Source organism: Colletotrichum navitas, assembly GCF_030913465.1.
Source record: "Colletotrichum navitas strain CBS 125086 chromosome Unknown LY79scaffold_48, whole genome shotgun sequence".
Lineage (NCBI taxonomy): Eukaryota > Fungi > Ascomycota > Sordariomycetes > Glomerellales > Glomerellaceae > Colletotrichum > Colletotrichum navitas.
The window spans coordinates 273,171-286,392 of record NW_026850594.1 but is presented as its reverse complement, the minus strand read 5'-3'; the positions used below and the strand labels follow the sequence as shown (position 1 = coordinate 286,392).

Here is a 13,222-nt window from a genome sequence, read left to right as displayed (position 1 = left end):
TTTGGACTCTTCGGCGACCACATCAGAACTATTACCATGGTCTGTCACGATGGCGACATTCGAGACATCAGCAAGGCAAGCGACCCGGAGCTCTTCTGGGCCATCCTCGGCGGCAGTCCTGGCAACTTCGGCATCATCACCCACTACATCATTGAGGTCTACAAGTCCCAGAGCTACATCACCGACGCCCCTGGCAGCAATGGCTCCAGGAACCCACAGGGCATCAAAGCCCTTTGGCTGTACAACAAGGAGTTGCTCAGTACACTTCTCAACGCTGTCGCTGAGATGGCTGACGACCCTTCCGTACCGCGTGGCTTCGATCTCTGTATCAGCGTTCTTAGCCAAGACTTCCCCATTGCGACGATGTTCAAAGAGCTACAGGACGGCAAAGAATGGAGCAAGATGCAGCAGTTGATCAACGCCCAGATTGGAGAAGATATCGCAAACTTCCTCGAGGGTAAATTTCCGGCTGCTATCATCCTTTATGCTCAATGGTGCCCAACCAGCAAGACGGACAGATACGACGACAGCGTTGATGCCTGGTTCAGCAAGTTCAGAAACCTCAAAGGAATCGCGCTTCAATACAAGAGGCTTGACATGGAGATGGCCGACATGACTGGTCAATGGATCTTTCCAAAGGAACGCGAGTTCGAACTCCCCTATGAAAAGCGGGCGTACGCAACTAGCTCGAGAACTCTCGTCAAAGACAACTGGGTTCAGGCAGCAGTTGATCGCATCGACCTTATCTACAACCCAAAGTCGGCAATTGAGGGCCACAAAGGCGACAAGGAGTTTGAGCTGTATCAGAGGTGCAAGCTTGCAGTACAGATCCAGTGCTTCGGGGGAGATCATTCCATGTTCAACCTCAACAAGGACAATGGCACCTCGTACAGCTGGAGAGACAGCACCGTCGTCCAAGTACTCGATTGCTTCCATCAGGACGACGACGAGTCGAGGGAGATCGCCCAGGATTGGCAGGCTAAGAACGACTCTCTCATGAATGGACCCACCAGCCCGTTCAGCAAGCAAGATAAGCGCCTTCTGTGGGGCTCTTACGGCGACTGGAACCTCGGCGACAAGAAGGTTTGGCAGTGGTACTACGAGGATGAAGAGAAGTACAAGAGAATCGGCAGGGCGAGGGCCAAGGCTGACCCCAACGGGACGTTCACAGCGAACCCGTTTGCTGTTACGGCAGCCAAGTAGTTGTCGTTGGCTGTTTCTCTGTCGGCGATGCAAAAGTTGCTTTGATGTGTGAGCTCATAGTTTCAGTAGCTTCTACGATGAAGTTTGTTTGATCTTCGACATCTCAATCCTTTCATGTAATTTTAAGACCAAGTGACCGTCGGGGCTCAGCTTGGATATCGATAGATCGTACCTTAATAAATTGACGACACTTGCACTACATCGAGATTCAGATTCTCTCAAACGTCTCTTCCGGCGTGAAACTTGTTCCTGTTGAAAGATGTCGCTGAATCGGTAACAGTCAAGATTTGCCAAGTCGAGTATTGTTTCCGAGGGCCAATATTTTGGACCGAGCCAGGGAGACTTCCAGGGGTCTGACACTCCTAACTCTGCTTCTGCAAGTCACTGATGTTGTAAAAGTCAAGCTCCACGGTGACTCCAGATAACAATACCACAAATGTACCAGCGGCAATGATAACCCAAATAGCCTATGGCTGGTTAACGAGCCACTTTATAGACTTCCCCTCCGTTGCCGTTGTCAGTTGCCCGGGTGGAAAAGTGCGCTTGTCTTCTGGTAAGGAAGGGGGTCAACGTCGGCGTTTAGATCGATCAAAAGGCTGGAAAGGGTCTAGTCCTAGTTAAACGTGCCACGATCATACAGAACTGGGGCTGCTCATCGTAGGCTTATACCCCGAGATGCTGGCGCCAGAGGCCCTCTAAAATGCAAGAGTTACAAATGAGGTGGACTAATCTTGCTATGTCAGCCAGGAAAGAGGTGTCTGCTAAGCCTTCATCAGTCAGATATATTGCAGTCTCATCCTGGCTCTTTCGCTACTACCACAGTGTCTGTCCCCCTATGAAACCACCTTATGCCCAGGCAGAGATTGAACCTGTTGAGCTGAAGCCCTGGTCAGTAGAACGGAGATTCCTTGAAACCGAATCTATCACACGCGACCGATAGCTGGTATGCCATCATCACAGTTCGCCGTTATGATATGTCCTGTTGTCTTCCTGCTGGGATGATTGCGTGGCGAAAGCAGCCTGATTGGTAGTTCGATAGTAGCGCTTCTGACGAGGTTTTTGATGCTAACTTTCCTTGCCTGCTAAACCAATACATAGTCAGTTTTCCCTTATCACAGTTTCCCATTATGGTTCGTCCTACTGTCCCCCTGCTGGAACGATTGCGTGGCGAAAGCAGCCTGATTGGTAGTTCGATTGTAGCGCTTCTGATAAGGTTGTTGATGCTAACTCTCCCTTCCCGCGGATTTGCGCTGGATATCGTAATGGGCGGCAGAAAACGAAAATCGCCTAAATAAATGTAACCACAGCGCCATTTCATGCCAAGTGCGACGCAACAGTCCGAAAGTTCCTGCTCTTGCGCTCACCTTCATGATCCTTAGCCAGAAGCGCCTCGCACCAACATGTCGCCCATTACACTATCCAAAGAGCACGAATGCGCTCATTGTCAGAAGGGTTTTCGTACAGAAATTGCAAAGAATCAACATGCTCAGATGAAACACCCTCCCAAGGCTACCCAGAAAATGACCATAGCCAGTGAGCCGCCTTCGTCCGCGGCAACGCCGTCTCTCACTTACCGAAATATCGCGTACACAATCCTTTCCGCTGCCGAACTAAATGTCATCAGATTTCGACTCTCAGAACTTTGCCATTCAGAGGAGCGCCTCCGGAAAGAAGGGTACAGCCTGCCAACCGGCACTGGAATCCAGAATGACCACGACCGAAAATCCAGAACCGATCTCCCATGTCCCGACACAAACCCGTCAGCTCCTAAGACTGCGGCCATCGTGCTAGACTGTGAGATGGGCGGCACTTTCAAGGGAGAGAATGAGCTGATTCAGATAACAATGATCGACTTTCTGTCAGGCAAGATATTGCAGAGCTGTCTTGTCAACCCCTCAAGGCCTATTATAGACTGGCGTGAGGATATCACCGGTATAAGCGCTGTTAGTATGCAGGAGGCCGTTGCAGAAAACAAGGTCCTGCATGGCTGGGAAGCCGCTCGTGCTGAGCTTTGGCGATTCGCTGATAGAGAGACAATTCTCATCGGACAATCTGTCTACAACGACTTGAAGGTATTGCACGCTTCTCACTCGAGAATCATCGACTCGGCTATCGTTACTGCCGAAGCCGTGCTGGGGAAGGATTTGAAGATTCGAAAGAGATGGGGCCTGATGACGCTCTGCGACGAGCTCCTAGGAATCCAGATTCGCAAACCCTCCCAAACGGGTGGGTGTGGAGTTCACGATGCTTTGGAAGATGCTCTTGCAACGAGAGAGGTGGTGCTGCTATGTGCCCGAGAGCCAGACAAGCTGAGACACTGGGCTAACGCAGCGAGAAAGGCTTTCTTCAAGAAAAAAATCCGGGGCAGCAAGCAGACGCGCCATCGACCTAGAAGCAGACTACCTGCAAGGCTTCCCCAAGGCAGCTTGAGGTGGGAGGATGTAGTGAACTGGGAAAATATTTGGCCGAAATCGCCTCCCAACTGGGACTATGAATTCAGGGACGACTACGACGAAACATTGAGGTGGGAGGATGTGGTGGACTGGGCAATTTGGCCGAAATCGCCTCCCGACTGGGACTAGAGGCATATCAAGAACTGTGCTTTTGTTTTGACGCTGCTTATGTATGGTTCTTTTTTCCACTCAGCTACAAGTGAACTAGGCAGTAACTCTTGGAAAGATGGTAAAAATGGTGTCCCGTCCGTTACACCAACCGAGCAATGTTACCATGGCATGCCTTAGATTCAGACTACTTTCAGCAAATGAATGCGTGAACTAGTGCGAACATTGCCGCGAACACTAGGCCTCTCGTGTCGGAGCTTGTCGCCGCCGTCGTTGGCCCAGCCGACCATGTTATAAATCTCAAAGGTGTAGAGCAAGATTCTATCCCTACCGAGACCAATCAGCGGGAAAGGAAGAGTAGACCATGCGTCGTGCTTTCACCCGCCAGTAGTAGCAGTCAGCAGAGGGAACCACAGGCGGTTCGGGCTCGGGCTCTTTCGTGGCCGCGGGAGTGGCAGGCGGCGCTGTTGTCGCTGGTTTGGCTATCGTCGTTGAGGTGGTCACGGGCCTGTTGACGGGATCTCCAAAACCCGAGGGGCTCCCTGTCGGCCTCGGTACACAGTAGTAACCAGGGAGGCAGGATCGGGGGCGGGCCGACGATGTCCCAGTCATCGAAGCCAAAGTTTACCGGAGGCGGAAGCCTGCTCTGGAGTTAGGAAACAGAAACACCGGACGAGGTGGGAGTGGGGGGCTAATCGTACGGCCCGATGATGCTTGGTGAAAGGATGAGTTTCCAGCCATATACCTTCAAATCTCTCAGTGTTGATGCAAAACTAGCCATGTTTTCGTCAGTATGTACAATTTCGCGGCGATTTCGACCATGCACCGGCTGACATTATGGAACCATAACTCATCACATTTGACTACGATGGAATTGTCCTCGGTGTTTCCAGTGCAATGTCCTCCAGAGCACTGATTGTCGAGAGGCTCGGTGATGGGCACAATGTCGGCAGGCGCTAGTAGAAAAAATTCAAGTTAATTATTAGTCGTAGGAGTTGAAGGCGGGTTGACTCACGGAATTCGTCAGTGTATATGGGTAAGGGGGATGTTGTAGTCTGGGTCGGGGTCACAATAGGAAGATCCCCATCATTGTCGTCTCCAGAACCGGTTAAGAACCCACCGCACGTGGAAGGTCACTTCGGAGGGCAACCTTGAGTAATCTGGGGCCATGGAGGCAACTTTATGTCTCTGGTTGTGATGGTGGTTTTGGCATCTGTCACGTAAGTGAGGGTGACTGCGACTGGGCCCAGGGCAAGACTGGTACACGTTGCAAACCGGCCACCATCGGTAACAGACCCAGTGATATTGACGTTTGAATATGAGCGGACGGAATTGGTCTAGTATCTGGTATATATCATACCGTTGGCTAGATACTCTTATTGTCTCCTTCGAACTCGCCCCTCACACATCATCATGGGCTGGTTGTTGCGCAACAGCCTTGCATTTTTTTTTCTTCACGACCGCCCCCTCCCATCCCCGGGCGCGGCGCCGGGCTCCCGGATCATGCTGAACAGCCGGATCGCGTCGCCAGCGTCGTCACAGACCATGTCCCTCTGGACGACGAACCCCCACCGCCCGTAGATGGCCGTATTGGGCACATCCCTGCTGGACTCGAGGTAGCACTTCACCCCTTCGGCGTCGGCCCGGCCCGTCACGGCCTTCATCATCGCGGTCCCCACGCCCTTCCCCTGCGCATCGGGCAGGACGACCATGATGTTAAGGAAGTAGTAGCCCCGCGGGTCGGTCCAGAGGTCCCGCTGGGCTTTCGCCTGCGCATCTTTCCAGATGTAGTATCTCTTATTCAGGGAGGACTCGTCAGCTCCCCCCTTCGTCAGGGGTATTGGAAGGGGACGATATCGACGAGGGGAGGGACGGGGCGTGACGGACGTACCCTGACGTTCAACCCTCCCCGGCCGTACCACAGGTTGTAGTTGACCTGGCCGAGCCACAGACGCCAGCCCTCGAGCCAGTCGGTCCACGTCGGCGGCGCCCCCGCGGGCTTAGGCGGCAGCCACATGGCCACGCCCAGCACCTCGTCGCTTCCCTCCTCCTTGGCGACGTGGAAGATGCCGTTGCGCATGCCCCAGCGCATGCGGAGCGCGAGCGAGGCATAATTCCTTTCGGAACTGAACTGGATGACGGGTGGCGATGTTTCAGCGAGATGTTTTCCCCTTCCCCTCGGACCCTTTCGAGCACTCCGGCCAGATATTCAGCGGTTGGTTGTCGTGGGTCATGTGTTCGACCGCACGGGACAGCCGCCGACGGCACAAAAATAAGATAAAAAAAGAACACTCACCTTGGACTGGTCGTAGACCCAGACGTTGTACGGGTCTCCACTGAAAGCCTGCCTTTTGACCGCATTTCGTTTTTTGTAAGAATACGAGCCGGCTGCAACGTTGTCGATGGTAAAGGTGCGCTACGTACTGTACGGCTTTCACGGCCCCTGGGATATCCGCCTCCGTGAGGTCCGTCACACGAATCGGCATGTTCTCTGGGGGGAGGTATAAGGCGCGGTTGCAATATGAGATAAAAAGAGCCACTCGGTCTCGATTGAGCAATCGGCGGGATGTATATGAACGAGTCTCGTAGTTCCCCAGGACGGGAGTCTTCGCTTCCTCTATATTGAATAGTGCCTATGCGAGGAGCAGCGGCACCCCGGAGACGTCATCCGTGTTCGACGACGACGGCCGACTCCACCGCCTGCCTCGATTCGGGTGGTCGGTTTCCTGCGGGGTAGATTATCGGCAAGAAGATAAGATCGCAGACGGCATACACTTTCCACGAAAGGAATGGCGGGGAGGGGGGAGGAGGGGTTCTTCCGTCCCCCTCGCCGTTACGCTGCTGCATGACCCGTCGCCGAGAACCGAGAGCGATCGTCCATGTTCGGTGGCGGAGGCGAGCGAGCGCCAGAAAAGGGGGGGGGGGGGGCGACCCCGGTGCGCTGCGTCCCGGCGTCCCGGTCGAGCTGGCGCCGGAGAGTGAGGTCTCGGAATGACGGGGGGGGGAAACGGTAAAGGGTAAATAAAGCCTACCGATGGCTAATCAATCAATAGGGGGGGTAGCTGACTTTGAACGACAGCCTAAAGTGTGCTGAACCTTGGCTTTGGGTGGCATCCAAAGAATCGAGAAAGGCAAAAAAATCAATTGGCCACTGGAGGGGGCGTCACTGCGGGCGTGTGTGAGATGAGGCGAAAGGGAGGCGCTGAGGCCACTCTCATCTCATTGAGACCGTGAGTGAGACGGGTTCGAAAAGACAAAAAGTTACGCAGATTGGTTTTACTTTGCAGCACTTTTGAGTTGCTCTTGCGATCATATGCGGTTAGGCGCGTGCAACCTCACGTGAGACCGCCATTACTACGCATTTCACTTTGCTTGATGATGCAGATGCACCTCGTAAAATGGATGGTCAATAACCTGTATGTTCTCGGATGAATTACGATTATGGTAGTATGCTATGCTTCCTTCGCCATGAATTTTTGTGAGAGGGGAAAAATGTCCACCGGGAACTCCTATGGTGGATGAGAAGAAAGGCCGAGGCTCTCTTGGCCCAGCCACCGAGTGAAATGAAAATTTCATCTCAACGTCAACATTTCGCCGTGCCGCCATGCTTTTTCTCGGTCAATGGTTCGTCGTCCAAAGCCCGCCAACGCTAATAACCCGCCCGCTCTTCAGACAAAAACAAGAGAATCCAATGATCGCGCATCTCGCCCCTTCTCACTGATGCTTCTTGGTATCCTGCGGGATTGGGTTGCCCTTGTCATCCACCAGCCCCTTTTCGCGCATGACGTTGAGGGCTTCGTGGAGGGGGTCCAGCTCGGGCTGAGGCGCGCGGTGGGAGTCGAAGTAGTTATCGGCCCAGGTGAAGTACTGGCCGTAGTTGACAGTGAAGTACATGTGGTGCAGGGTGTGGTGGGCGGGGCTGTTGATGTACTTCTCGAGCCAGTGGCCGGAAATCATGTCGCCGTCGTGGATGAGGATGGTCCAGATCTGGACAAGGACGAACAGGCATAGGTAGAGGTACTTCTGCACGGGACAGAGGAAAACAAAGATGCTGGCGACATGTCAGTACGGGTGAGATATCAGGCGTGGCGACCCCAATCGACACTCAACTGGCGACATTTTTCGAGGGCGGGCTGACTCACTGGTATGGCAGGGACTGGACAAATCCGTCAACGGGATGGAAGGCGAGCGCAGCCCAGGGCGTAGGAACTATGGGAAACATGGCATGTCAGTCACTTGAAGCAATAGCATGGCAGAAGGGGACAGGAAGAAGGAAGAAAAAGAGAAAAGCACGTTAAACCATGTTGGGCTAGTGATGGACTTACCAATCCACTTGTGGTGTGGCTTGTGAATGTACTTGTAAACGGAAGGGTGGTGCTCGAGGCGGTGAATCCAGTAGATGGTAATGTCGTTCCAAACTATGAACAGAAGGGCGGAAACAGCCATCCACTGAATGCCGTACTCGTCGACGCGGGAATAGAGCAGGCTCTTGCCACGGACCTCGGCGAGGAAGAAGGGCAGAGTAAGGACGTTAATGACTGGGACAGCCTTCATGGAGGAGATGATTTCCTGGCGGATCTGGTTCTTGAGGAAGCGCGGGTGGTACTCGAGACGGCGGTCGAAGATAAAGTAGTAGGAGAGGGCGCTGAAGATCCAGTAGAGCATCGAGGCGCCGATCTGGGTGATGATGAGGAGGGAGATGCATTGGCGCAGGATGCTGTCGCGCGGCCATGCGGAGCCGTACGAGAGGGGTGACAAGGCGGTCGTGGACGAGTTCCAGTCTGACGAGGAGACGAAGGCGGCGCCGGTCGCGTTGGGAGAAGCGGCGCTGGGCGCGGGGACGAAGTAGGCGTAGGCCTTGTCCAAGACGAGGGGATCGAGGATTTCGAGAGCGACGTCCATGGTGGGCGAGCAGGAAGTTCTCTCTCACTCTCTCTCTCTCTCTCACTCTCTCTCGCACACACACACACTCTCTCGCTCTCGCTCCCGCTCTTTGGGTTTCGCGGTCTTGCAACGGGGGTGGGTGGGAGTCGAGTCGAGTCGGATGAGGTTGCGATGTAGTTGAAAGAGGTGTGAAAGCCTGTCTTTAGGGGGAGGATTCCAATCCGTGAGATGTTGCAATGGAGTTGCGCTCGCGGCGTTCGGGTTTAGGTCAGGTCATGTCAGGGGCGAAACTGACGAGGGCCATTTTTTCTACCCTGGCTTTCGGTTGCTCCATCCAGATTAGTCAAGGCTGCTTGTCACTCTTGTGCTGAGCCAAGCCGAGCATTATTCGGTCCGACGGGCAGGTTGGTTGGTTGGTGCTGGAGCTGCCAGGATACAGCGGAGTGCAGCGCTGTGCTTTGCCGCTCTTGTGCGTGGGCGCGAATGGTAACGAGGGAGGTACTGAGTCAATTGCAGCGCGCAAATAGTAACCTGAGGTAACAATGTAGAAAAATCCAGAGAGGGACGGGAAAGGGAAAAAAAAAAAAAAAGGAAAAAAAAAAAAGGGGACCACCAAACCAGGGGCGAAGCGATTGATTGCACACGCCGCTAAACTTCATCTGTACATCTAGAATGGGGCCGGATGAATCATCCAGCCAGTCACAGACACACCTCGTTCCCTGGGTGGGTGGAAACCGTGAGATAGCGGACCTTGTGTTTGTATGTACCTGGGTACGTGCACCGAGGTACCGATGTCATTTGAGAGGCGGTGATGTGGCGTGCTCTGCCGGTGCCAAAAGGTGTCAAGCAGGACAGAGTGACATGAGTGACATAGTCGCATGGCATGGGCGACACGAGCGACGTCAGGTACACTAGGTGACTACTACCAGATAGCTTATCTGTCGCGTGTGGCCAGGCAGGGCAGGGCAGCGGCGGCGCTCTTGCCTCGATCCAATTTGCCAATCTCGGTCAGTGCTGCCCGTTGATCTCCGTTGATTTACCGTACTGTCAATTCGCTGCGCTTATTGGCCTGTGACTTCATCCCTACCCCTCTCTCCAAAAAACTTGTTGGGCTGCAGTGAGTTGCTTCCAATTCCTTCCCTCTTCCTTCCACTTACTGATGATGGGCGGGTACGTATCTCTCCCCCTCCCCTCCTTCCTCCTTCCTCCTTCTCACTTACCTTACCTACCGAGGTCCCTACCGATAGTGTACCGTAATGTCAACACAGCTCCTTCCCCTCCGAGATGTCGGCAAATCGGTGTGTCGTGCTCTCCGAAGACGGAGCCCCACAGGTAAATTTGGCGCGTGCGCATGGAAAGGGTAGGGGCGGGCTGCTCGGGTTCTTGAGATTCCAGTCGAACCATCCGTCATATCCATGGTGCCATTTTCCTTCCCATGCTCGCCACCCCTTCGGTCTATGCGTGCGTTATCCTTTTCTGCCATCTGGATTTTCTTGGGATCGTCGCGCTTGTCTGTTCCAGCTACATGACGTCTCCGGTCTGCAAACCAAATGCGCTCGCTCTCTTCTCGGCGATCGGGGTTGTCGCCGTCGACGGGACTCGGCCATGTCTTAACTCCATATGCTCTTCGGCTTGCTCCATGCGCCACGGGCGTTATTGCACTGAAACCACCGCCCAATCATACGCCACGGCATGGGGCTTCTCCCCGTATTCGTATCGCTCCTTGAAGGCTTGGCACGTCCTTCCTCTCTAAAGCCAAGCTCGGAACATCGCATCCAGCCAACAAACTCCATGATGTCGCGGGACAATGAATCCCATCCTCACAGCGCCGCTGCTATGGCAAGCCATAGTTTCAATTACCCCATGGCTTCGTCGCTCAAGCGACGGCGTAAATGAGACCTGTGAGCACCTCGAGCAGCGCTCACCCAGTCTTGTAATCTTATCCGTGAGGCTGCTTGCTGCCTAACCCATCTGGGAAACTCGGTACAGATGACAAATCGTCTTACAGCGGCCTCCGGCACCAGCGCAACGAACTTGACTTCATGCTTGTCGTCGGCCGATGGCATCATCTTGGGACGGCGGCCAAGAACATCATAGTTGCATACCCGAACTCGTGCCCTATCTGGCCAAGTCCCAAAGGCTATTGACGACAGCCCTGTTCCAAACCAGCCGCGTGAACAAGCCCAGCACAACATGCCCAACATCGGGAAACCTAGTCCCAACTGCCACCTCTGTCGCCAGAGGAGGGTCAAGGTGAGGAAACACCTGCAGGACCCCCTTCTTTTGTATCCGGTGCAGCTAACCGCCAACAGTGCGATCTAGCCAGGCCTCAATGTCAGAGGTGCGTCAAGTATGGGGTCCAGTGTCCCGGGTACCGCGACGACGACGAGCTGCGCTTCCGGCACACCGATTCCGCGACGTTCGGGGACCGGAGACGGAGGAAGCAGCAACAGACCCACCCGGTGTCTTCGCCGCCGGCTTTGGAGGCGGTTGCCTTTGCGTCCGGTTCGCCGGCGTCGCCCGCGTCGTCCCAGCAATCAGACGCCTCGAGATACCAGTCTGCCGGTACGCCTCCCCTGCCTCTTCTGCGATCCGTCCATCAACACTGGACGGCTGAGGCTATACCGCTCGTAATCAGCTTCTATCCAAGTTTGGACTTCCTCCCGGGAATGTTCAGCCGTGTTCAGCCCGACCACTGTCTCGCTCTTGCTGGCCAAGTCTTCGCCAGGGCATACATGATCAACCGCTTCAAATCGAAAACGGACTACCGCGAGCTTTCCAAACTTCTGGGTAGCGCCTTGGCATCGGTGCAGGAGGCCATCATGAGTACCAAGGCGCACAAATCCGATTCCACAATCACGGCAGTCTGGATGCTCGGGAACTACGAGGCAAGTCCGCAGGACTCATCATCATATTGACCTGCCAAGGCCAAACGAAATAGTTTTTTTTTCTCTTTCTTTTTTTCTTTTTTGGGCAAGCACTTACAGGTTTTCTTTTGGCAGCTGATAATGGGCGACGTGGGGCGTCGGCGGTCCTTCCTAACAACCAAGGAACGAGGGTTCGCTCCCGAATCTCCCTGGCATATCCACGGCCAAGGAATATTGAGCCTCCTTCGCGCAAGAGGCGACCGCCAGCTGTACACACCAAGGGGTCGGCAAATTTTCTGGCTCATGCACAACATGCTTGTAAGCCAGCCCAGCGAGTCTTTTGGCATTCTTTTCACTCACACCACACCAGCAAATACAGTACACCCTCACAAACACGCCTTGCCCCCCGGAATTCGACCACTGGCTCAACATCCTAGAACAGACTATGCATCCCCTTGAGGCTTTTTTGCTGCGAATCGGGCGGTCCATCTCCTCGACGTGTTCTCTGTTATCCAGACTGATACCCCTCGTCCGCAGCGGGGACACGCAGCGGGCCGTCGCTGCGTATGAGCCGCTCCTGTCCGAGTTCAACCACGCAGAGCTCACCATGTCGGAATGGATGCAAGCGGCGCTTCAACATCCAGTAGGACCCAAGACAGAGCTCACCATGTCGGAATGGATGCAAACGGCCCCCGAAGATCAAGAGGGACCCGCGCCCACGTTCGAGTACTTCTGGAACTCATGGCGCAGCGCGCAAATCAAGGTCCATCACATGATGATCCTCCTGGCCAATCTCGTCGAACACGCGCCCGACTGCCCTTTCAGCCACGAAGCACTGCAGTCGCGTAGAGAACTTTGCCTGCAAGTTATTGCGGCGTCGAGCCGGGACATCTTCAACACCATTCCGACGTCTCTGGACTGCAAGGCGCCTAGGGCGGACTCGACCTCGCTGGCTGCCTATCATGATGCCGTCCGGCTGATATGGCCGCTTACCCATGTGTACATCTTCCCGACGACGCCGACCCATTTGCGGGTGGCGGCGAGGGAGGTGCTGCTGCGAATAGGGACGGAGCAGGGGATAATGGCGGCTCTCGAGCCGCGGCCGGGATTGGCTAAATTTTTTCCCTCGGAGGCGTTGAAGGGCATTCCGGTTGATGACATGGATAACAGCGAAGGTTACTTGCCATGTATCGTGACTAAAGCCGGGCCGAACGGTCGCATGCCATGACGACGAACCGTATCTGAGATGCCACAAGCAATGACCCAAGAACAGGCAGTCGTCGGTTGCCTCCGTTGTGTTGTTCGTTGTTCCATTGATGGCCGACTAATCGGTGGATGATGGCGCACAGCCTCAGGTTCTGCTACGCTTCGGTGCACCAGTTCACCCACAGCCCTATTGGCTGGTCTACGATCTTCCCACTAGGGCAGCAAGCGTCAGCCCCAATCGTCGCAAAACGGCTAAACGGTCCCAAGACTATCGTTCTGTTGGGCTCCCGCAAGCAAATCGAAAGCCTGGCATCAGTGGGTTCGGGGGACAGCGAAGCTTGTTTCGACGTAGGTTAGTGCTGACCTGCCTTTCAAGGCGAAGGCCCGCCCACTGGTGGGTTCGCGTCAATCAATACGGCATTTGCGTGCCGGTACAAGCCACCCTCTATACCGCATGGGGGAACTGATTCGACGGTCCTCGAATACTGGGTCGATTGGGGC

General features: G+C 54.6%; 5 protein-coding genes across 5 annotated transcripts; 3 read left to right on the top strand and 2 right to left on the bottom strand.

Annotated features, from left to right (window-relative positions):
* LY79DRAFT_279059 (uncharacterized protein) lies at positions 1–1,428 on the top strand. Its single transcript, XM_060552100.1, has one exon. It carries the CDS (start codon positions 37–39, stop codon positions 1,201–1,203), a length of 1,167 nt encoding a protein of 388 aa, XP_060412151.1. The 5' UTR covers positions 1–36; the 3' UTR covers positions 1,204–1,428.
* Positions 1,429–3,002: 1,574 nt separating this feature from the next.
* Positions 3,003–3,785, top strand: LY79DRAFT_519443 (exonuclease; the record flags this gene model as incomplete). Its single annotated transcript, XM_060555140.1, has 2 exons — positions 3,003–3,634; positions 3,704–3,785. 2 exons carry the CDS (start codon positions 3,003–3,005, stop codon positions 3,783–3,785), a joined length of 714 nt encoding a protein of 237 aa, XP_060412150.1.
* A 1,243-nt stretch (positions 3,786–5,028) lies between these two features.
* LY79DRAFT_559713 (acetyltransferase) lies at positions 5,029–6,698 on the bottom strand. Its single transcript, XM_060558274.1, has 4 exons — positions 6,189–6,698; positions 6,061–6,112; positions 5,656–5,895; positions 5,029–5,560 (listed from the first exon to the last, which is right to left on the bottom strand). Exons 1-4 carry the CDS (start codon positions 6,248–6,250, stop codon positions 5,219–5,221), a joined length of 696 nt encoding a protein of 231 aa, XP_060412149.1. The 5' UTR covers positions 6,251–6,698; the 3' UTR covers positions 5,029–5,218.
* A 780-nt stretch (positions 6,699–7,478) lies between these two features.
* On the bottom strand, positions 7,479–8,666 carry LY79DRAFT_519450 (fatty acid hydroxylase superfamily protein; the record flags this gene model as incomplete). The annotated part of the gene is made up of 3 exons (XM_060555142.1): positions 7,479–7,815; positions 7,907–7,973; positions 8,090–8,666. The coding sequence occupies 3 exons, from the start codon at positions 8,664–8,666 to the stop codon at positions 7,479–7,481; spliced, it is 981 nt and encodes a 326-aa protein (XP_060412148.1).
* Positions 8,667–10,841: 2,175 nt separating this feature from the next.
* LY79DRAFT_519565 (uncharacterized protein) lies at positions 10,842–12,743 on the top strand (the record flags this gene model as incomplete). Its single annotated transcript, XM_060555154.1, has 5 exons — positions 10,842–10,901; positions 10,961–11,540; positions 11,706–11,833; positions 11,886–12,158; positions 12,243–12,743. The coding sequence occupies 5 exons, from the start codon at positions 10,842–10,844 to the stop codon at positions 12,741–12,743; spliced, it is 1,542 nt and encodes a 513-aa protein (XP_060412147.1).
* Between the last annotated feature and the right edge of the window lie 479 nt (positions 12,744–13,222).